Source organism: Spodoptera frugiperda, chromosome 23 (assembly GCF_023101765.2).
Source record: "Spodoptera frugiperda isolate SF20-4 chromosome 23, AGI-APGP_CSIRO_Sfru_2.0, whole genome shotgun sequence".
Taxonomy (NCBI): Eukaryota; Metazoa; Arthropoda; class Insecta; order Lepidoptera; family Noctuidae; genus Spodoptera; species Spodoptera frugiperda.
The window spans coordinates 2,409,974-2,436,045 of NC_064234.1; the positions used below are offsets into that span (position 1 = coordinate 2,409,974).

At 35.1% G+C, this 26,072-nt stretch overlaps 1 protein-coding gene across 4 annotated transcripts in view; it reads left to right on the forward strand.

Moving 5' to 3' along the window:
• Positions 1 to 26,072, forward strand: part of LOC118266613 (integrin alpha-PS2) — a 109,863-nt gene that overhangs the window by 45,425 nt on the left and 38,366 nt on the right. For all 4 annotated transcript variants that reach the window (XM_050703207.1, XM_050703209.1, XM_050703208.1 and 1 more), the window contains exon 3: positions 20,794 to 20,891. In XM_050703207.1, coding sequence (XP_050559164.1) covers positions 20,794 to 20,891 — 98 coding nt within the window. The remainder of the gene's footprint in view (positions 1 to 20,793; positions 20,892 to 26,072) is intronic.

Here is a 26,072-nt window from a genome sequence, read left to right on the forward strand (position 1 = left end):
ATGAGATATTGTCACGTAGGTAGGTGCTTTCCGAAATTGTAGAGGTTCGAGGAAATTGATATGATTTTGTTTTAGTAAGCAGTTACTGTTATCAAATTGATTTCCATTTATAAAATAAGTTAAGTGAATACGCTGATTTTCAATTAGCTAATCGTTGATCGTATCGTTGATTTTGTCATCCTAACGCGAATGTTTTAGCACAGACACTGCAAATAATAGCATAATTTATCAGTAGATATAGGAACACTACGATCAAGGTCATCACAAAATAATAAAAGAAAAATGATGAGCTGTTAAAACTACTCCCGAAAAAAAGAACAATAAAAATAAAAGTCCAAAGATTGGATCTTAACACAAAAGAAAGAGCCCGTAAAACGTAGATATAAAGCGTTAATGAATAAAAGATAATAAAAGACTGAGTGATAATCTTTCATTCTGGTCATATTACCCGTCACCAGGTAAACGGCCACTATTTCCAAATTAGCTTGGACAAGCTGTGTGCTAAGCTGTGTTTATTCGCCCACGTTTGGAATATAAAGCTCGACCTACATTACAAGCTATTAAACTAGAGTTCTTCGCTCGATATATTTTTTTTTAAAACCTTTCCCTACACTTAGATTCTCTTGTATCGTGGGTGCGTTTACAAACATACAACTTTACATACACATGACATCCAGACCAGAAACAACAATTTGTGGATCACACAGTGTTGTTCCGTAAGGGAGTCGAAGCCGCTACACGCTACACGGCAGTCAGTTGCCCAGCCTCCACGCCAACGCGCAGTCAATATAATGAGCTATGTCATAGTTTAAAATAATCATGTGTAGTATGATACTATTACACTGTTTTATCTTCAAATATGATGTCACTGAAATCAGTGAATCAATGATGTCCAGTCACTAATGTGACATCGTCTTTAAGTCATTGCCTCATTGAATGAATGGTCACAATTACTAAAATTTCCTGACTAACACGATGTTTCTGGTATGATATACTACGAATTATAATTATCATACCAGACTATACTATACTAAAATTCCAACCATTTGGCGTCAAAGTACTCGTCCGCATCACTGTCACTGGGGAACGTGCCCAGAAGATTGGCCGCTATGCCACATTGAATTTTAAATTTTACTTAGTTAGTATAATTCAATTGAACTGATTGCTAAAACATAACGTCACGTCAGTTAGACATTACGTCAGTTACTAAACTAAATCCATTACCGAAGAAAACCCCAACTTAAAGTATCAACATAGCTTTTGGTGGAAACATTCCCTAAACCTTATATTTGTCTAGCATCGAATAAAAGCGTGGGTTTATTTCGTAAATGAGCCACATCCGGCGAAACTAGCTCTGTGTGTTTTCTAACGCGTACGAATCTCTAGAGCTGTGGATTCTGTAGAATTGGGAAGTCGGACTGTCCGGTTGTTGGCACGCGAGCCGTTTAGGTCATTACTGAAATGAGATCATGGTACATGGTGTTGTGATGTGGACAATTGGGCTTGTCATGGTGTTATATAAGAAGTAATGATTGTATGATCAAAATATGTATCAACAAATTGAACCAACGAAACAATGTAAGCAAGAATTGTATTGTGAAGCTGATTGAAAAAGAGTAATCTATGGAGTTTCTTGCGCGTTCGTGTCCATAGGTTTTAATTTTTTTATAGAGATTTTAATAAGTAAGGTATAAAGAGTTTGTGCAAATCCTTGTTCATGATTACACTATTAAAAGAAAACTTCTTTATTTTTAATGTATCATATTAATTTGGTTTTAAAATCTTTTAAAGAATTGACCAGTGTCATTATTTGCTAAATGAGGATCATATTTAAACATGCATTTCCTGTTAACATGTGCTATTTTAAATTTTGATGTAATGTGTATTTCGATGAAAATTACATCGAAATCAAAAATAGCACATATTAACAGGAAATGTTTATTCAAATATGATTCTCAGTTAGTAAATAATGACACTGTTCAATTAGCAGTACTTAGTACGTCCAAATACAGAAGTAAGCAAGATAAACGATGTTAGTTTCCGTATACATAACGATGCTTCTTATTGGTTGAGATGAAAGAAGATGGTTGACTTCAAAAGGGAGGAGTGAGGGCTTCCGTCGGCGCATGCGCAACCCGACACTGTTTCCGTTTGATCGTGTATATCGATATCTGCGAATTATTTTGGTTGGATGTTTTTGATGTCATTGTCCTTGGGGGTAGAAAAATTGCAAGTTTGCGAGTCATATTTTCATTTTGTACTATTGATTTGGAGAAAAGCTCTACTAGTTTCGAGTCACAGAAGGAGTCCTACCTGAGTAGGCTGTGTGACGTCGCCGCGTCTACACACACTGCTCATGATGGAGAGTCCCTCTGTGACTCGAAACTAGTAGAGCTTTTCTCTATTAATGTACATGAGTAAACCGTGGTTTTTAGTTAATTTAGTATTCCTCGCGATAGTTATTATAAAAATAACGGAGTCTTATTACAAAAAGTCAGTGTATCTTATTAAAGGTTTTAAGACATTTATAATAATAATTCTTTTAGCGTTTGAATTCAGTCTGACAAGCCAAACTTGTACTAGGTATTTACTCTCTAATGTACCCATGTGTTTCTAAAACTTTTTACACAGGTACCAACAATCAGATAAATATAAACTCTTTACTTAATGATGTCCTACGTCAAAATATTCGCATGTATAATGGTTGATGTGTTAAATGACATCAGACTCAAACCGGTTTCGTACACAAATAGTGTGCCTATGAGTTCTATGAGACATGTTTTGCCAAAACTAGTTTTTTTTAAATGTCTACAGTTATTAAAGTATACATGTACTAAGCAGGTCAAGTTACTCATACCTGTCAAATGAATTGCAACTTTAATTACGTAGCGATAGAGTTGGAATTGTCTTTACAGTTGGGTATAGTATGATTTGCTGCCGTGTGTAGCTGTGATGTATGTATGTAACGTCTCCTGAGAATTTAAAGGTGATTTTAGAATGTCAATAGATAAATATTTGACATTCGAGGCGCCATTTTGGAACGTGATTGTGTTTTGTTATTTGCGTACTTATTTAAATGGCGATAAGGTGTGTTTTTGAGGTTGCGGTTTTCTGTTTTGTACGTCAGATAATTTATGAGTCCCATTTATACCCCATATTTTAAAAATCTATAGAAAAATACTCATAATCAGTAATTAATACTTACTATTAAAATAATAAAATAGGCTCACCACCTATTACATGGGACCCACAACATAAAAATTGTGAAAAGTGGGTGTACATTGCACAGTGGCATTACGTGTCATAATATGTACCTCTGCCTACCCCTTCCAGTATAAAAGGCGAGATGATATAAATAAATAAAAAAAATATTTACTATTGTAATCTTCAAACACAACACTACCTCCCATTAAAGCCGTGGCAGATAATTTTAGAACACCTTATATAAAGTACCTACCCAAAGTATGCACCGTTTAACCACAGTGACCCAGTTCCTGACATGTCGACGTTAACATTGATGGCCCACACCACACCACACCACACCACACCACAGCACAGTGGGATCACTAGCCCAGCACCCACCACAATTGGAGCGCAGCATATTTTGTGCACACTAAACGAATCGTGTCAGTTTCATTTTAATTTGTCTTGATTGACATCTTGTCTATGTGTTGATTCTAGTTAACGGAGATTTTGCATGTATTGCTCATGTAAAGAAATATAATATGAATTGTAGTTTTACGTGTTGTGTTTTCTTGATAATAGAAAGATGTGTGTCATGTAGGCAGTTTTTTTTTGTGGGGGGAAAATCATCCAATGAATTCTCTCACCTTGGGCGAGGCAAGAGGGAGTGTCAGACTCTTACTGACTAAAAACCACCCCGTTCCTACTCCTGCTTTTCGAACCGGAGCCCCGGTAAACCCGCTAGGTAGTTCGCAGCTCCGGAGCAGGCATCAACCATCATGTAGGTAGTTGGTTTTAGGTTTGGTTTCGGAAATGATCTAATGGAAACTAATTGGTGTAGGTATGGATAAAGATCGGACTTTTCCTCTTATAATTTTAGGCGTCATTTAATTTATGTATCTACATAAACTTTTAGGGAAAATCGGACGTATTATTGTGTTAAAACTCATTAAATATATTGATAACAAACCATTAAATTGCCCTTCAAACACTTCCCATTAGATACAAAAGCTAAAAGAGGAAACATCGATAAAATCGATCGAATCGATTGTTCCGATTATCGAGTGTCGATCGTAAACACCACACATCCATCTCCTGTGTACTTGAACAAAAGGGTACTGAGTAGCATTGTGCAGTTGAATCGAGTACTCGATGCATCGATTGCATTCGATTGTAAGTGCATTAGTATCGAGAGCATCGGGCGTCGGGCAACATTAACGCATGGCGCGTTGATACAATATAAATCAAATTATTTTGTAGGGTGACCTAGTGAATAATAGGATAATAATTATAATTAAATTTCGTACAATACAATATTAATAACATTACATTTAATAAAGGTATGTAGAGTGTAGGTAAATAAAATCGTGTGATTTCTGCAATAATAATGATTCACAATGATAATGAAATTATTAAATATCAGTTATTTCCGTTCATCCGGAAAAATGACTCACACAACCATAAATGGTATAACGTACGTACAATCCTTAAATCGTATAAATTCAAGCGCTTACGCATCTCGCTTCTATGCTAGTTCTCAACTAGAATCTTTGATAATCTTTTAATGCAAATAGTGAGTACGTTTTGATTCAAAATGGCCTATCCTGGTTACTTAGCAGTCACTTTAGCTGCGCAGACGCAGACCATTGGAGTCGCCCGTCGCTCATCCAGAAGCGCCATTTTATTTTGAATGTGTGCGCAAACGCAGTGCATCGACCGCACGCACGTGGTGCTACTTTGTTTTTACTTATTATTAATTTGTTTATTGAGTTACACTTAGGATTGTGTATGCGGTTTTGAATCACGTTCGAAGAAACTGGGATTTGTGAGAATTTGTTATTTTTTCCTCCTTTTGGTCAAATATATAAACAGTGTATTGTTAACCAAATGGTATATAAATAGAGAATGTCAAATAAGGCATTCTCTATTTATATAATATAATATAAGTTAATGTACACAGGTGTTGGAAAATACAGTATGTAGTCACAATTATGGACCCTGTCGGGCACAGCAAATTATATAATTCGTAGGAATGTAACTATAGGTATGAAGTTGACTTAGATTTACAAAAAATATGAATATCAGGCATCGACGAATGTGATTTGTTTTACTTTATTCAACCATGACCATAGTTTATGCAATTTAATTCATAGCACAGAATAGTCTATTAATACAATGTCTAGATAGACTGATTACTAAAGTTCTAAATAGAGATAGACAGGTATCCTAATGGCCCGCATGCGCAACAACGAACCACTTCCTTCGCTTGACCTTTTCAATTTGCACTCGATTACAAGCCGCTGTTTTATGATAAATAAATAGATTCTAATAGTTCCTAGTACATAGAGTATAACTAGTGTCACTAGGTAGCACTAGGTATAATTTAAAAGTCATTGCAATTTTTATAGTGGATTGGATGCTTCGGCACGAATGGGCCGGATCGACCGGCCTCACAGAAAACCGACGTGGAACAACTTGCGCTTGCGTTGTGTTTCCCTGATTTCCCAACAACACTTAAATTCCTAACCCAAAAAGCCGGCAACGCACTTGTAACGCCTCTGGTGTTTCAAGTGTCCATAGGCAGCGGCGATTGCTTACCATTGTTCGTTCCATTGCGCGTTTATAAGCCAATTAACGAGCAGTCGGATTACCTGAATATGGAAATCACCTGAAAATAGAATAATCCGTAAAAAAAATAGCTAGTTAACAAACTGGCAACAATCCTCCCAGTCGAGTAGTTTTTAGTGCTTGTTTTGGTATATGCCTCAAAATTATCAGTACCACGACAAAAATTAACAAATTAATTTATTAGCGTTGGCAATGAAAGTTTTAAAACGCAATGAGTGACCATCAATCTGTTCCCAATTGGACGGTGGACGAGCCGAATTGGACGAATTGCGGTGGACCACTTGTCACTAATTGGACCCTAAACAATATAAACGGTGCCCAGTTATTGGTTGATAGATTGGTACTTTTAGTGCGCTTGTGCCACTAACGTTTTTGTTTGTTATACATTTATTTATGGCTGGGGTTCGGGCGGACGCGTGTGTCAAAATATTTTGGGATGATTTCGCGTGATTGAGTGGTTTTAGAGTTTAATGATAGGTATGATTGATTTTAAAATGAGCTCGTTCAAACATTTTGTTCATTTTATTTTTTTACGTTGCCCGACACTAGGATTTTCACCTGTGTCGTGGGTGTTACAAACATAAAAGTTTACATACACATCACATCCAGACCCGAAACAACTATTTGCGGATCGCACAAAGAGTTGCTCCGTGCGGCAATCGAACCCGCTAATACACGATGCTTGGCAGCTGGTTGCCCAGCCACTCGCACCAATCGTGCAGTCAATGGGGACTATGGGGACTACTTGATTGGTTATTTGTATCCATTTTTACATCACTTATAAGTTATAATTAATCACAAGGCGTATATTAAATGTTATAACTGAAACAGAGCATATAATAAATAAATTGAAAGAGCTACTTCATCTACAGTTACCTGCGAACACTTGACCAAAAAACAGTCAAAGTACATATTAAGATATAATCAAACAACCACTTCGCTACTGTTTACTCTTAATCACACAGTTATTTACCACCATATTGCTAAAAGACATTTAGGGACAAATACCTCCGATACGGTGATAATTTAAAAACTTTTATCGAAGAACTCGTTTCTAAGTTAAAAGTGTGCTTAATAAAAATTATCCGTAGATTAACATATATTATGAACCAGTAATGTTGATTGTTAGTACAATGAATGGGAATCGAATACCAGTTACGATTCCCACCTGTACCTGTTCAATTACTAAACAAATATTTGTCAAATGATTGGAACACACTGACTTTACTTGAGCGTGCGTTTGTGCCCCCTTGACATCTTAGCTACAGCGTGTTACTTCAATATGAAAGTTGTAGATTTTGAATTTGAGGTATCTCCTTATTTCTATTGCTTACTATTCTAGTACATCCTTAATTCCTGTTGAAAAATGTACATTACTTCATTTCTTTGGCTAAAAATTATGTCTTATACTGAATAGTATTTCATTTTTATGTTTATGAAGTTAACAGGATCATTCAGTGTTTCTTTCATTGATCATGATCTATCTATATATTTTAGAATATATTATTGGTGTATTTAAATCATTGTTTTTACTAACAGTTCTCAGCTGCTTTACTACTCTCTGAACTCCTGTGAATACAGCCTTAAAAATGAATTATAAAAGAAATAAATGCTTAATATTTTTTTACTAATTTTTCATTATACTTTATTTTCAAATAATTTTGCTTTTACAAAAATCAAAAAATCTTTTCCACTTGGTACATATTCACTACCTTCTCATTTATTTTTTTCTTCAGACTATCTGAACACACTGTACATAGTATTGGGCACATGGTTGATGGCGTTGTAGTGTCCCATTGGTTTATTGGCACAGCAGCCATTACGCCAGGTAATGTGGTTTCTATGAGATTATATACCACATTACCTCTGTGAGGAAGCTCTGTTGGCCAACGTAAAATGTGTTGATTATGTAGATTTTTCTGTTAGCTAAACGTAATCAAATATTCACTGCATCGTCTAAATAAACTAATTTATGATGAAATGGTAATATGTCAGTAAATTCATGATTTTTTACGCATTTCTTGTAGTTGTGGGTTTTATAAGGAGAGAGGTCAAGAGGCTGGTTGGTTTTTGTTAAAATCCCATATATTGCCGTCTGTGGTAACGGCAATGCACCTGTGACTCCTCTGGTGATGTGGGTGTCCATGAGGCGCTGATCGCATGCCTTAGCTATTACAATTGTGTCAGAATGGTCAGAATGGTCGACCATTGTGAGACCAGACTCAGGTGACACGTCTGTTCGTTTGACATATATATATTCCATAAAAAATATATATATGTCTGTTCATTTTTGGAAGCCAATAATTTTATTTATGTTCCTATAATAAAATGGTTGTTGTAGTTTTGTGTAGCTAACAAATAATGAAACTAGAGCAAAACAAATCAACTTCTTTGGTGGTTCACCAATATTTCTTTCTCGATATTAATCGCCCTCAGAAACTCAACATTAAATGATCCTACCACAATATAATTTATCTATTTATTACAAATTTTAATTACTTTACACTTTTACACCTTTAATAAGCAGCTGTATCCATGTCTATAATTAATATCGGGGATTAATCAGTAGGTGCGGTAACACGGCTCCACATAACCAGTATAATTTGACCGTTGTATATGTGGAAAGATTGTATAAAGTGAGACCAGGATAAATTGGTTTTGTATACCTTTATGTGTGTGTTCTACTTGAAGGGCTATTATTATTATATTCCTTGTTTTAAAATGGAGGATGTAACAATGTGTAATTAGGACCACTCCCTCGTTGGTGAAGTGATATGGTAATGGACGATGGTGTCTGATTTATTTTGTTTTTTTTTTTTATAGTAGAGAAGTTTAGGTTTGATGTATTTCCTGATCCGGAGCCGCGGACTACCTAGCGGGTTTACCGGAGTCGAAAAGCAGGAGAAGGAAGTTTTTAGTAGTCTGACACTCCCTCTCGCCTTGCCTTGCGGGAAAAAAAGGTTTGATGTATTTTGTATGTTATTGCCGTACTATGAGGCATTTAATGTTTACTTAAACTTTTCCTTAGTAATGACTTTGTTCCAAAAACAATTGCTAAGGACATGGTTATGTATTAATGACTTTATGTGTGATAGTAAGGTTTTGTTTTAAAAAGAGCAGAGATAAAAAATCTAGTGTATTCACTAATGAAAAAGCACCTAAATGGTGCTTTTACGTTTATACATTGTATTTTTTTCATAGTAACTACATAATTATGTTCTTTTGGAAATCTAGTGTTAATAGTTATGATTAAAGTATCGATACGTTGAGAGTAGAAAATAGAAGACTTTTTTAAATACGAGGTACCTATATAATCATTATAATACAGCATTCAATTTCCGCAACAGTAAAATACATGGAAGGCCAACTTCGATGAAGACATCACCAGTAACATTAACTTGTACTTCAGAAGATTGAGTCAACATGTTGTTTGCCGGCCTTTTACGAGGTCCTTTATAAAAGCGGTGTACTGATATAGAATGTAAAACTGATATAAATGACATTTATTACACATCCTTTTATTGTATGGTTAGCAAGTAAAGTCACCGTATTTGAATTTTTTTATTTTGTTCTAGAAATAACAAAGTGCATGACTAAATTTGAATAAAAAATTACCAATATGTAGAATATTATAATTTGTGTACAAATATTAGGTACATACTAACTCATTTTGACCAATTAATGTGTTTATATTGTATTAAGTTTTTTTTTACATTTGATGGGTTGACGTTTGGCCGCTATCTCGCCTGATGGTAAGTGATGATGCGGCCTACGATAGAGCACGTCTGCCTATAAGCAACCTATATCTCAGACTTTAAAGATACCTAACCCATCAGGAAACACAGACTCCGGCAAAGACTTACTAACTTGCAGTTTACAAAGAAACAAAGAGAGCGTTTATATTCTGATTGGTCGGCTGGGATAAACCAACCAATCAGAGTGTCGAACTTCTTTTCGATTACTTTAAGTTACGGCAAACTTTAAACTAAGTTCACTTCTTCTCCAATAACAAACATTATTTAGGAATAAAAAAATTATCGAATTCTGTTGCCACCCGTACATATACAGTTATGAGAGGTGGTGTACCGTGACGTCACGTCACGAGCACGGCTTTTATACAAAAGTGCAGTTTTACGAGCTTTTGTTTTATTGTTTACTGCCATGTTTTAGTGACGTCACTGATTTACGGGTTAGTAATCAGTTTCATTTCAATGCCTTTATGGGAACCTACTCATATGTACATTTGAAGTTTCAATATTGTAGCAAATGAGGTTTTTAGTAATATTGTTGGTGTGTGGCGATAGATTGTTTTCTATTTAAACAGCAGTATAATGAGATAAGTGAGGATAATTGTTTTTACATAGCACATTAAGCTAGATTACTAGAACAATCTCTTTTATAGGTTTTCTGATATCGTTCTGCTACATTATGTGGGAGGGCCACGGGACGATGATACCACGGTCTCTAAGAAAATTTACGTGAAACAACGCTTGCGGTGTTTTTGTAACGTCTCTGGTGTTTCGGGTATCCATGGGCGGCGGCGATAGCTTACCATCAGGTGATCCGTCTGCTCGTTTACCGGCTTATACCATAAAAAACATTAGAGAATTCTGACGACTTGTGGTCAGTATTTATTTATCTCTTCCACCACTTTTTATTAGGAAACAAACGAAATCATATTTCAATAAGACTGATAACTAAAAATACCGTAATTACGATGTTACCTCATTCATTTGTCGAATAGGGTGTCCATTATTGATGTTCCTACACTTCGGACATTTATTCATTGGACCAGATCATTGGTGGATCGCATTGTTCCCTACTATTTTACGCTTCGACGGAATTATGACAAGAGGGGGACCTTTTGAGTTATTACAGCATAATTTTAAGGTTATAAAAATGTTTTTTGATACACCCGTGTGTCATGTCATTGTAATTTATTCAGGAGATCCCCTCTATCCCCCTTTTCACGGTCGTAGGCACGAAGGGGTCTTCGCAGGATTTTAAAATATGTTTTTATGGAAATTGTTCCTAATTTGTTTATTTTCTATGTGACAGTTGCTTGTGGATGTCTGGCTTTAGGGGTACAAATTGCGTGTTCGAAACTTATTTTGATTTGTTTGGTACCTACTACTGTTTAGTTTTTTCCTGTGTTTTGTTTTTTGTAGAGGAAGGCTATTGTACACATGTTTTTATTAATGAATGAATAGTTACTATATTGGTGAATAATGAATAGTTATATATGTTCAACAGCAGTGCTAACTAGTTATCACTAATTATAATTATCAACACATGTATTCACGCGTAATAAACGGTATTCCTTTCTTTTTTTTTCGTCCTATTCAACTATACAAACTAGTTTTTTCGTATAATTAATAGTTACAACCACTAAATCAATTTGACCACGTATAAGGAATGACAGCTACTCACCGCAATGACCTCAAATCACCACAAATACCACAACATTATTATTAAGACATCAATCACTTAAGAAATTTTCTCATCGATAAAGACGCACAACATATCGGGTCGCTTCCGTTAACCATCGCTTTCATGAAATCAGATAATGTGGTCAAGTATGGCCAGCAATCACATTAGACCCCCATATCTGTTATATGGTTAATGGTTAATTATGACCGTCGTAACAGTTAAGAAATTGACGTTCCTTTATACAATGTCTTCATATGAACCTGTAAAAATATTGTAATTAATCACCCTCCTGTCATTTTTAACTCGCGTATAATTTCTTTAAGAGAAACCTTAATATCGGCTCCGGGATATCATCACGACGTATATGGGATGCCATTAAGAGTATCGGCAGCGATAAAATCAAGAACGAAGGCTTTGGGTGGTGTTTAAGTTGTAAAAACAAATATATGGTAAGGAGGGGATTGTGTATTTTACAGTTATTTATGACTTCATTTTTATGGCGAATGATAAGTGTTCCCTTACCTTGTGGTAGGTGGTCGATGCCATTTTTCTTTTTACCGTTCTTTCTTATACATACATGATATACAGCTGAATATATTGTTTGTTTATTCAATCTTGATTGATCTTCAATCAAAAACCTACTCTGTAGATAAAAAATAAGTAAGTATTTAATTTTACGTAGATTTGTGGCAGGAATTCAGGTTAATTGCAATGAATAAATAATATTTATTATGAATATATCTAAGCAGATAATTAATTTTTCATAATATCTGGACATAACTGCGTCAAAATGCAATATTAATAAACAACTCGACTAACACACAGCTGTTTCTAATTAAACACTAATTTGTTATCATCGCATTAAAACTGACAGATTTAAATTAAAAATTCTTGATCGCTGACTCATTCCATAAATTACCTGTGCCTAAAACAAACGTCTATAAAGACAACCGCAAATAATGCTACACCAAACGATCAATATCTACAATCGATTTTCAACCATATAACAAAAAAGAGAGGGTTCAAAATCTATTATAGATAGTTTAAGGGGTAGCTTGATGTGCATGCATTTGTACAATTTGTAAGTGTTGGCGTGATTATAGGGCCCATTAGACCGGTTCCCAAGTGAGTACACTAATAAAATATTTAAAAAAAGGTTCGATATGCAGTAGCTAACTAGACGGCTGTGTCATTCTCTTGTACTGTCATTGAGAAAAGGGTTAGAGAAAATATTTTGAAATTAACATAGATATAAAACCTCCTTTTTTGAAGTGTGTTCATAAAATAAAGAAGTATACCGAGTTGATTTATAATTACAATGCCTTTCTTATTAATATAAATTATTAGAATATTGAGTAATTTCAAAATGTAATGATTAGTGTTGATGTGTAGTAATTTCTCTCAAAAAAGACCCCCAGAGTCGTGTAAAACCTTAATTTTTCCAACAGTATAATGATTATTTAATTGCAGGTTACACTAACATAACATTAACTCTCAAAACCCGTATAATCTTTAATCAATTAGCTTAATCGTTCAAAATTTTGGTTTAATCTATCGTCTGTCAGTGATTTTGTTACAACGTAGGTAATATCACGCCTTTTGCAGCCCAAAGGTATAGCCATAGGCGGGACTATTGAACATAGCACCCAGCTTTCTTTGGGTTTTGTTAGAAGTCCAATGAAACAGAGATGATTAATAAAATCAGGCCCAATTTCAGACTTCATGCAAGATAATATAAAGAAATTTAAAAAATAACCCAATCATTATTTTATAGGTATATTTTTATACAAATACTTTTCTTGGCCTGATTATCAAACACAAGACCCCTTGTTTAGCTGTGAAAGTTGCCTTCTACAGCCGTCCAAAGATTTAAAAAAAGTTTTTTATATAACTTTGTAAGCGAGCGTACCACTGCAATCAGTTTAAAAGCCTAACCCCACCGTGATTAGACGGCGCCGGGGGGCTCGGTATAGGCGCGGCGGGGAGGGGGGGGGGGGTGGTCATTAACTCATTAACGATGGCCGTCATTACACGGCTAGTGACAGTAATGGCGATATTGTGCTAATGTCCTAATATTCTGTGCTGCGTGGTCACCCTAGCATTCATTTGGAGAAATTAATTATAACCTTGAATGTGGGATTCCTAAATTCTCGTGTTGTTTTTGGTCAGTTTCTAGATTCGAGTAAAATAGGGTTCTGTTCGTGAAATTCTTTCTTACAATTGCTTTAGATTACAGGTTCGCATGCAAAAACACCGGTCACTGATTATTCCGTATAGTAAATATCAGTGCTAAGCAAATAAGGTTTCAAAAGGATTTCAAAATCTTCTTTTCAAATCCCGTCTTTTTCCAAATTCTTTTAAAGAAGTCTTAACCTCCATCAGTAGATAAATAAATCATTCTATTAAGGACGCGTTCTCATAATTGACAGGTATCGAATCGCATCACTACATTGCCACGACTCTCGACAATACACACATACGCACGGATAGCTGCGGAAATTATGACAAAATGAACTTGATACTTTGAAAGTTTGAATATTTTCTTACTTTCTTTTTTAATATTTTTATTTTGTTTAGTGCGTGCGTAGACTCAAATGTTTTGTGTTATCTGTTGTTCAATTCCGTTCAGTGCCGAATTTGGGCTCGGATTATTCGATTGGTGTCATTTTCATAGTTTTCGGAAAGTAAGCGTTCGAAATCAAAAATCAAATGGTGCCAACGCAAAACTAACTTTTTACATGCTTTTATTTAGTTTCATATGTAAAGGATGTATGTATGTGTGTTTGTTTGTATGTTTCTATATAACCGACCTCTTCCAACTCGATTTTTACCCATTTTAAACGGACCGATTTTGTTCAAACTTTGTAGACTTATCAAGGACCGGTGGCAAATTAATACCTCGTAGAAATTAATCAAGGGTCAGGAATCCCTGACGTGGACACTTAACACGTTCACTGCGGCTGTGCAAGATTAAGACTTACTGCCAGTGCTGTACAAGTCACATACTTCCCGTATCAAGATTGCCTGGTGTGCGTTACGACGTCTATGTTCCCGTATGTAGTCCTGACTTCAACCCTCCACAGAGACATGGAAACTCCTCTGCAGAATTTTTTTTCTGTACCAATACATAGTTAACATCCTTGTGTATACACAGCTGCAGTAGCACGGGGTTCTTAGTAATATTTTAAAAGTTACAGGTAGTTTTAAAAATGGTTGATTTTACGGGAAAATACTTGTCGTGGCGCATACAACAGTCGTATTGCTAGGGATGGGGTATCACAAAAACGTTGTTTTGTTTTAGATTCATTATTTTTTATTAGAGTATTACACAATCAACAAAACCTTTTTTGTAATAAAAGTAATAATTGTTAACAAAAACAGTAACTTCTTATTTTAACAAACATTAACAAAACAGTAACTTCTTATTTTATATAATTATTTATTTGTTTTACTTGATAATCTAATCATCAGAAAAAAAATACTTAAAAAATAATAAGAGTAGTAGGTGCCATACCATGAAATGAGATAATCCTTAATAATAATTCTTTACATAACATCCTGCATAATCACGACTAATAGGAACTTTAAGTAGGATATTGCGTTCTGTAAAAACGTATTGACAAGGCACAGCACTATGACTAAATGAAGCTCACGTTCAGTGCGGTACGGGGTTTAGGATACGGCCAAATAGTTCCCGTATCGCACTATTGTACAATAATTACCTTTCTGTGCGTTACGACAAAATAATTCCCGTACATTTTTATTCTTAAATTTGAATACACTATAAGTAAGCACATCGGGAATATAGGTGTCTCTTTTTACTTGAACGAATACTTGAATAAATCACCGCCGCACGGAGAGTAAAACCAGGACAACTAGCTGCCGCACAGAGCAAGACTCAATTACAACCAAATATTTCCCGTAACGCAGTGAACGTGTTAACAGCCCAGATGAACCTGAAGAGATATGAATATACTATCTTAAGAAAAGTTGTTCAGCGTGATGAGCACATTTTAGCGCCATACGAAAATCGAGGATGTAGAATCCCTGACATGGACTCCAGCCCAGCCGAACCTGAAGAGATTTGAATATACTTTCAAGAAAAGATATTTAGCGTGATGAGCACTTTTTCGCCATATCTTTTATACTGATTATTCTCATAACAATACTAAATTTTCCGCCTACTGTTAGTATTAATATTAAAATTATTTTGTTCGGTTCATCACAAAAACATGTTTATAAGTTTTTTTAATCTACAATGTGATAGGGGTGGGCCTTCTAACCCGTTGAGGCTGAGTACTACATCTAATTTTATCAACAAAAAGAATTATATTGGGGGTTGAACCCCTAATTGAAAATATTGAAAAATTGTGATTTTTTCGGTAAAAATAATTCACAAATGATTTTTTTCTCACCAAAACATTATCAAACATTTGAAAAAAGTAATGAATTAGTTAGCCAAGGTTATTAGCTACCGTTTGTCGTTTTTTTTTTGTTTCTACGACGCATACAACCTTTGATATCAAAAAAAGTAAAAAAAATATTAAAATTGCCATAATTTTAAGGGGAGGATTCGACCCCTTCGACCCCGACTTTCGTCGATAAAATTAGATGTAGAACTCAGCCTTAACGGGTTAGAAGTCTCACCCCTATCACATTGTATATTTTATTGTGGTTTTATATCAATGGTTTTCGGGGTCGCCAAGATAAAAAAAAACAATTATGGTAACGAACGTGACAAGACCTGGGTGGAACAAACAAAGAAAATACATAAAATAAATTAAACATCAATTCTTTATTTTCACGATATTTGTTTGAATATGCGAGGAATGAGCCCGTAAATTCATATTTCTTGCCTGTCTTGGGTCAATTAATTCCGGAAGAAGACAATTTTTATAAAATCGAATGATTCACTCCGTATTCGATATTAGCGACCCCAAAAACCACAACAATGACACTCATGTCGAAAAATGACAATGCCAGAATCTCTATAGAGCTTTGTCCCACCAAAAAAATATAGTGTACAGACATGCCAAATGTAGCATTCTATTGCTGCTCTATTAGTGATAACTAAAAACATGATTAAAAGCCTTTAGATCTTGCGGTTTCTATATGAATCTAAGTACAAAATATTACATTTAGGTTAGGTTAATTGCAGTTATAATGGTAGAAATAATTAAATTACAATGCTATCATAGGGTGTTTAGCTATGAAAGGAAGGAATGTCATCACTCATCACCAATATCACCTTTAGTAATCCTACTTTAATTCATAATCATAACGAAACAACAATGTAAACAGAACAGACAGAGCGAATGTCAAATAATGACTTTTTGGACATAATGACTCACGCACGCCAAAGAGGTTTCGTTACATCTAATCACTAACGTTCAAACACGAAATCATAATTATAATATGCATTCATTATAATATTATATATTATAAAAAAAAATTAACTAGCAGTATGTATTAAAACCAAATTCATATTAAAATTCGTACACATTACATTAATAAATCTTTTTTTTTTGAATTATTCGTTTTGTTCCTTGTGCAAGCGTACTAAGAAATGCAGAGGGTCGCGATAAATACAGGAAATAGGCCTTGGGTTTTTAAAATTCTTTTTATTTCCTAATTTTTATCCGCAAGTTTATCAGAATAATAATTAAGTAACCAAGGGTCTTATTTTAATTGCATAATTTTGATTAATTTACATTTTTTGTACATTGATGAAATTAAGTGGGGCAGGATCTGGCATGGTCATTTATATATTTATGTCGGCGCCATCTTGAACTTAGATTTTCACTTTATATTCGTTATAAGCGACCCCAAAAACCATGAAAATGACACCCATGATGGAAAGTTGGCAAATCTAGTCGGCGCCATCTTGGATTTTGATTTTGACTCCATATTCGCTATAAGCGACCCCAAAAACCATGAAAATGACACCCATGATGGAAAGTTGGCAAATCTTGTCGGCGCCATCTTGGATTTTGATTTTGACTCCATATTCGCTATAAGCGACCCCAAAAACCACGAAAATGACACCCATGATGGAAAGTTGGCAAATCTAGTCGGCGCCATCTTGGATTTTGATTTTGACTCCATATTCGCTATAAGCGACCCCAAAAACCATGAAAATGACACCCATGATGGAAAGTTGGCAAATCTTGTCGGCGCCATCTTGGATTTTGATTTTGACTCCATATTCGCTATAAGCGACCCCAAAAACCACGAAAATGACACCCATGATGGAAAGTTGGCAAATCTAGTCGGCGCCATCTTGGATTTTGATTTTTGACTCCATATTCGCTATAAGCGACCCCAAAAACCATGAAAATGACACCCATGTTGGAAAGTTGGCAAATCTTGTCGGCGCCATCTTGGATTTTGATTTTGACTCCATATTCGCTATAAGCGACCCCAAAAACCATGAAAATGACACCCATGTTGGAAAGTTGGCAAATCTTGTCGGCGCCATCTTGGATTTTGATTTTGACTCCATATTCGCTATAAGCGACCCCAAAAACCATGAAAATGACACCCATGATGGAAAGTTGGCAAATCTTGTCGGCGCCATCTTGGATTTTGATTTTGACTCCATATTCGCTATAAGCGACCCCAAAAACCACGAAAATGACACCCATGATGGAAAGTTGGCAAATCTAGTCGGCGCCATCTTGGATTTTGATTTTTGACTCCATATTCGCTATAAGCGACCCCAAAAACCATGAAAATGACACCCATGTTGGAAAGTTGGCAAATCTTGTCGGCGCCATCTTGGATTTTGATTTTGACTCCATATTCGCTATAAGCGACCCCAAAAACCATGAAAATGACACCCATGTTGGAAAGTTGGCAAATCTTGTCGGCGCCATCTTGGATTTTGATTTTGACTCCATATTCGCTATAAGCGACCCCAAAAACCATGAAAATGACACCCATGTTGGAAAGTTGGCAAATCTTGTCGGCGCCATCTTGAATTTTGATTTTGACTCCATATTCGCTATAAGCGACCCCAAAAACCATGAAAATGACACCCATGTTGGAAAGTTGGCAAATCTTGTCGGCGCCATCTTGGATTTTGATTTTGACTCCATATTCGCTATAAGCGACCCCAAAAACCATGAAAATGACACCCATGATGGAAAGTTGGCAAATCTTGTCGGCGCCATCTTGGATTTTGATTTAACCTCATGTTCAAAATAATATAACGAAACATTCTATATTCAGTAAAGTGTTGCTCGTACAGAATGTGTAAAAAAACATACAAACAGCCGAACATAGTACCTCCTCCTTTTTCTGAAGTCGGTAAAAATATCAAGATTGGTTTGTGAAGTATAATATCAAATATTTTGTACTCGTACAGCGATCTTTTTCAAGGCCATTTTTTGTAACAGGCGACGCAGCGTCCACCCACGACAGCGCTCGAGCGCAGACTGAAATTTCATTTGACATTTTCTATCCAATAAATCTAAATAGTAAACAAATAAAATAACCCTTATTGCTACGCTTTAAAGTTGATGTCTGACAGCAAAATAGGAGAAAAAATTAAACGGGAACTTTTATTTATTTCCGAGACAATTTGAAATATTTTCGTAATTTTTTCCCATAGTATAATTTTTGATTATGTCTGCTTCCCCGGGATATTTTTTTGAGATTCAGAATTATGCGTGTAGTAGCAGTAAAATGTTCCTAAACTCAACCCTTTTTTGTCAATTTTGTGTGAAGAGGTAAAGAAAAATCGTGTTTGCAATAATAAAATATAACTTTTTTCACATTACAAATCAATATTTTGGAGATAAAGAAGTGATCTATCTATTGTAATTGTTAGTTATGTTCAGTTAAGTTTCTTTTGGTCGTAATATGTACTGAAAAATAGCTTATTTACGTCAGATTTGAGAACGCGTCCTTGGTCACAGAAACAAGTTATTACTAGAACTCTCCCGTTTTAATTGAAAATGATGATAACCTGTCATTTTAACATTAACTAATTATATCTGTAAGTCAAAATTAATTAATTTTTAATTCAATTCTGAGTGATTTAGGGCCTTATTTGTCTAGTAGTTACTAGCGTGCGTGCACGAATAAACCGTCCAAGTAGGTAAACTGAGGCTTTTTGCTTATATGCAACGTCACGCCTTTTATCCCCAAAGGGGTAGGCAGAGGTGCACATTGCGGCACGTAATGCCGCTATACAATACACATCCACTTTTCACCATTTGTGTTGTCTAGTACATTTATTGAGGAAGGCTATAGGCTATAAAACAACATGCTATGGCCAATAGGAGCCGAGCAGTGGGTAAAAACTATATAAATACGAAAGTAACTCACGTCTCTGTCTCTTCTTTACGTTTGGACTGATATTAAAACTGGTGAAGTGGGAATACCTACTATGAAATACCATACCTACATTATTAATTGATGGCGTTTTGATCTATGCAATTAATAACCTTTATTAATTAAGAAAGGAAACACAAATCAAAACAGATTTCCATTAAAACTAGTTAAAAACCATTAATCATGAACCAAAAAGCGTTTCCACAAACAAAATTGAATCGAAGTCATAAAGATGGATCGTCTTCAAGCCAAATTAAGTTATTACACGATATTTCTTATTTCGTTACATTGAATACTTCAATGCGACGGCCGCCATATTTGGCGAGTAATGGCGGTTGGTAAAAAGAGCGGGAAAGAGCATCGCATTTTAAGTAATAAAACCTTTTTTGGATATTTATACGAAAAAATTTGGGCAGTTTTGTTGATAATTAAAAAATAAATTTATTGTTATGTACTGGGGTAATTTTATTGTCAGTTACGTAAATGAAATTGGTTAATTGTTATCATTGTCTACTCGAACCATGATATACTTGCGAATATATAAATTAGGTACTCCAGTAGTACTAGTAATATTAAAACTGAAACGATTGCACTTACTGGTGATCTTAAATTACTTCACGTAACCATGACATAAAGAAGAACAAGAACATACATAAATTGCTGAAAATAAATGTTAAATACTGAATTACGTTTATGGAACGATTTCTGTCGTAAATCATTTTTAAAGGTTGAGAAAGAGTTGCATTACTTGCAGTGGGCCCATGTCAAAGATTTCTCATCGATGATTTATAACCTCAAAAATACTAAACGTCAGATGAGCAATGCTTATTTAATTGTGAGATATTATCTGTGGGAAGTATCGTGTATAATGCCTGAGGTGTTGCCATGTTAAAATTCAATTCACATTTCGCGCGCTGCCACAGCATTTTTTTTTATTTTGATTATCTTAAAATCTTCGTCTTGAACGGTTGATTCTTTTATTGAAATTGACAGGTGTTTTTTTTGTTTTGTTTTATACATTTTAATAAAATTAATGTTTATGGATGTGGGTGCCTAAAATGTCTTTTAGATATAAAGTAAAATTTTCTTACAAGTATTTCACAGGTTTGGTTTTAAATTTTATGATGGTTTGGTAGAATTTTTTTTTAAATTAAAACGGGTGATTAATTTGTTTTTGACACTGTTTTTAACATTATTCTTTTATTTTGTTCTCAGGAAACAACGCGGATCGTCAATTTCGTCAGGTGGACCAGAAATCGAACCAATGGTTTGGTGCGACGCTGACCAGCACTGGCAGGAACGGCGCTATCATGGTGAGTACGAGTTTTTTCTTTTATTGACATATTGGTTAGGTTAGGGTATACCCTTTACAGAGCCAACAAAAAATATTGGTCTTTTAGGCAGTCAAAATTAAACTCATGGTTTTTCTCACTTTACCCAAGTAATGTAAAATTTTTCAGGAAATTTTATCCTTCTTTAAAACCCGAAAGTACGCCATTACCTTTAGTGAAATAATAGGACTAAATTATTGTTTTGAATCAACGACTAAAATCCATGAGTTATAAACCAATCAACTTTCTTCATCAACATCCTCGATTAGTTAAAGCTAAACATTACGAAAAGTAACCACTTACCATCAGGAGCCGCGTCTGCTCATTTGCCCCCTATTCCATAAAAAAACAGTAAGAACTGCGCTTCCATTAATAAGAATCTACCGTTCAAAATCAAAAACCCCGCACCTTTCCGTCAACACCACCTAACTACAGATTAAGTTTCACAACAAACGAAATCTCAGTATTATTTTCTTTACGAGCTTGAGCGACTCCATGACCTCATACACCGTTGACCTATAAAGCTGATGGGATGTCTTGACAGGCGCACCCTTCCTGCCCTGCCCTGTCCTCAAGGTGTTCAGCCGTAATGATCGTTCTATCTTTTGTTATCGCGTCTATAAGTCCACCTATGTAGCGTCACTGCTGTTCATTTGGTCTGATATTACTGCTCTTTGCGATTTGATTGGGAATGTTAGGTTTTTTTTGCCATGTAGTGATGACAGCAGAGTAGAATATAGAGATATTTGTCACTATTTTGACTCTTCCCGCGGGTATCTTAACACCCGACTGAACCGAAAAGCCTAGGAGTGCTAGAATGGAGACCGGTCAGCAGCAGTACTTTCAGATAAACTTATGATAATGATGTTTTTTCCACTGTGAAGGAAACTAAAGAGACAAACGATGAAGAAAAGCATCGTGGGGAAACCTGGGCTTATAATTTCTAAAAATAAGTTTAAAATCGCCAACCCGCATTGAGCAAGTGTGGTGTATAATGCCCAATAACCGTCTCCGTGTGAGAAGAGGTTATGGATCAACAATGGCCATTTAGAGTCTAATGATAAAAACACAGATTATCAAAAATTTGGTATCATTGATGACACAAACCATTTTGTCCTTAGTTTAACAGTCGCACACAACGAGGAAATGCCTGGGTTTGAATCAAAATGAGTACAAACTCAAGCTTCATAATATAAAGCTGACAGCTCCTAAAATGTATACTGCTGTTAAGACAATAGCCACGAAGGAGGCTCCATTAATCTCGGCACCCCATTGTTGACATTTGGCAAGTGGGTCAGTCCAAGGCCTCATGGCTATAGGGTTGAACACCATTAGGTTATGGGGCCGTCTTTATGGTTTGTGGACGTAGTGCGGCTATCTGTGGGGCGAAATTGGGTTTCAGGGTTATGTGGAACGGATTTCTTGACCGACTTGTCGTTTCATTTGGGTTTTCAAATCGCCAAATGGTGAATTAATGTATGTAGGCTTTTTATACAGTCTTGCATTAAATATCTATAAAATACAAGTCTCTGAAAGCTTCGTCATTCCATAAGTAGCCGTTCTTGACAAATTTTATTACTTTCCCGAAAAGCAGCAAGCAGTAGCCCATACCACATTACGTACTTAACATAAAATCACTCATTCAAATCGAAGTGCAGCATCTGACGGTGCGGCCATATTAATTCAAATGGAGTGCAACCGTTTACCGCACACATGTTGCAAATAAATTTTATTACTCACGCACTTCGCACGAACACTGCGGCTCGGTTTCAGAACTTTTTTTTCCAAGTCCATATTTGAAATCAGTCAGGAGACGCCTTCGTCGAAGACCTGAGACCACATAGTTTTTGTCTCTCTGCTTAAGGAGTTGGAATTTTTATTTCGGAATGCCGAATTAGTGCAAAAAGCCGACTCTCTCGGCGAGCCAGCAATTTGTTTAGGTATTTTGTTCCATTTGCACTGGGGACAGAAACGCGATGGGAATTTATAATTGTTCGAACGCATAGGCTGTATCTATAGGTGTCTGTGCCTTTATCAATAGTGATGTGGCGTTTGCAATTAATAATTTGTTTCTTAAATATGGAATAAGAACTGAATTTGTTTCGTTGTTCCAAATTCAAAAGAGCTGTACAGCAATTCGACTATGAAATGAATAGGTACCGGTAAACTATGGCAACTTTACCGGGCCCTTGGCAACTTTACCATACTATAGGTATTCAGTATAAACTCTACCCACTAGAATTCTGTTTTGTAATAGAAGTATTTTTTAGACATTAAAAGGAAATATTTACTATATTTTGCGTAGACGTAAGACTGCTATTATGCCAGTAATGGCCGTCACAATGTATGCGTGAAAATGAGCTAAAATGAACCTTCGTAGAGTTAGTAGTTCCTAAATTGTGCTCACAGAGCCTTAACTATTTGTCACAGGTGAGTGAAATTTTGATCTTGTATGTATAATATAGTTGGGATTACTGTTGTAATGTCAGCAATTGCTTTTTCTTTAATTTATTGATAAATAATCGCTTCGGTAATGTTGACACAGGTTAGGTAAAGTTGCCACGGCCTGCTTTGTGGCAACTTTACCTACAGTTAGGGTTGGCAATAAATGTTTTTTTCTTGTTTGTGTGTATGTAACCATTTTCGAATACCTAAATTTCACAGCATAATAGTGAATATCCTGGATGATAAGATATAATGTATTTAATAATACCTCTTGTGTTACAGCCAAAATGGCTCCCATGAAACAAAACCGCAGAAAACTCGGAGCTAGACACTATAAAAATTATACGGAAGTGATGTTATAATTAGCTATGGAGATAGTGAAGTCATAAAATTAAAAAGTCAAGGATTAAACATTATTTTGTAGCCTTTTTTACAATTTTAAACATAAATACTTAAAATTTTAGAACTTAATTTAGTTTAAAAGGGAATAATATTTATGTTAGAAATTTGTGCGTTTTTTTACTTTAGGTTTAAGGTTTATTAATTTTTTTTTAAATATACATGTCATAAAAAAGTTCCTCCTTTTTTGACAACCCCGAGCGTAACAAATTATTTGTATGTAAATTACGATGAAACCCGTGGCAACTTTCCCTAATGTCTGTGTAGCCGTTATCTTTATAGATTTCCTCATATTGTTTGCATTATAATACGAAGAGGTCCTAGATGAAGCCCTCTGTACCTCAACAACTCTTTAATATGCAATACACGATGAATACGGCGCGTAGGTAAAGTTGCCAAAAATTTGGTATCTTTACCCATGTTGTTTTTTCTTTACTACGGCTAAAATAAGTGTTTGTATATAATGACGATTACAGTAAAGTGAGCCAGATAGACTACAATTCTAAATATATAGTTTTGGTTTCTATGCGTCTTATGGTTAAAAATATATTTCGTGTTTTGTTCTAAAATATGGTAAAGTTGCCATGTTTTACGGTAACAGTATTTTAATCACATAGTATTACAAGACTAAAATCAGCAGGTTATAGATAAATAATTTAAAGATTGTAATATAATTGTAATTAAAGTTGAAACTACTCATTAACAGGCGGCCAGTGCGGTTTTATGAAAAGCATTTTACCGCTAAATTATTTTTATGTTTCTATTTAAAGGAAATTGCAGAAATAAAATTTACATTTCATTATACAAACGATTAGTTCCTTTAAGTAGTAAGCGCAATCAAAGCGTATCCACTTTGATAAAAGTTTAAAACAGCATAAACATATTTTTATGCCTGTCATTATTTTCCGAGAGAGTAAATGGAAGCTTCATTTCTCACTCTTTTCTTTTACTTAGTTCATATGTCTCAGTTAATTGTAATTTACAAAAACGAGCAGAGTTATCGAAAAAAATACTTTTTGAAAATCATAGAAACAATGTTAACCATAAAATCTCCCAGTAGGGCTGATGCCTGATCCGGAGCTGCGGACTACCTAACGGGTTTACCGGGGCTCCGGCTCGAAGGGCAGGAGTAGGGTGTGCAGAATCTCTCGCCTCGTCGAAGCAAATGGATGATTTTTCCCCCTTAAAAAAATCCATAAAATCTCCTGTAAAGAAATACAAGAATAAATTATTAGAGAATGTGGTATCTAAGAGATAATAGTCCTTGAAAATAAAGAAAAAAGTATTATACTAACTAATTTTATCAATTTCAACGCAAAAATTATTAATTTATAATTGCATCGTCACATCACTAAGTTCATGCCCGAACTATTGTAATAAAAGTCGTTGAGTACTCACTTAGCAGTTGTTTGTCGAGATAATCGTTTTCTTATTTGTATCGATTGAATACTAACTCGATTCGTTTTTATTCTCGATACGTTTTCTCACGATTAAACGAGCGCCACTTGATTTTTTAATAGGTTGCATTTAGCGACGAAGGAACTTTGTTGTGTCTCTTGTTTTGTTTTCATAATATGTATGTAGTTAAAGAAAATTCTTTAGTTTTGTGTAAATAAAACTCCTTTTCTGTAGTCGATAACATTAGAAGTATTTTAGCCAATTTCAGCTTTTTAGTTACCCGCTCTTAAAGTACCTATCTACAGGGTGAGTGACCGAAATCAGATTTTGAAATGTATAGGAAATTTCAAACAATTTATAGTTTTCCCCGAAGTCATAATTTTCTTAATGGAAATATCATAATTTATATATTATATTAGTGGTAAATGTATTTTCTCAGTATGAGACTTGCATAAGTAGAGTACAATACTTCATGCTGGTCAATCTAAACCAACCACTTCAATTCAAAAATATTCAATACTACTACTAATCTATTTTACCCAAAGTAATCTCAACACAATAAACTAAAGCCTTTCAGATAAATCATGCACAATGTACACAATAACTTGTTATAATTGCAAATATATTTCCAAAGATAAATCTCGGGACATCGTGGTTACGTCACACGGGCTCATGGCGCGACATGCGCGTGCGCAGCAAACAGTTAAACATAGATTAATTATTGCGACAGATATGAGCTGTATATCACTGCGAATTGATTGTATCTGCAACTCATTTGTTAAGGAGTTTCATTGGTTAGGGTAAAGGCATAAATATGTATAGAGATTATCATCTTGAAGATGTGAGGAGGAGGCTGTATCACTGTATGCTCGTAAGTGCTTGTTTGATCACGTCATAAAATATCTATCGTACATAGACAGA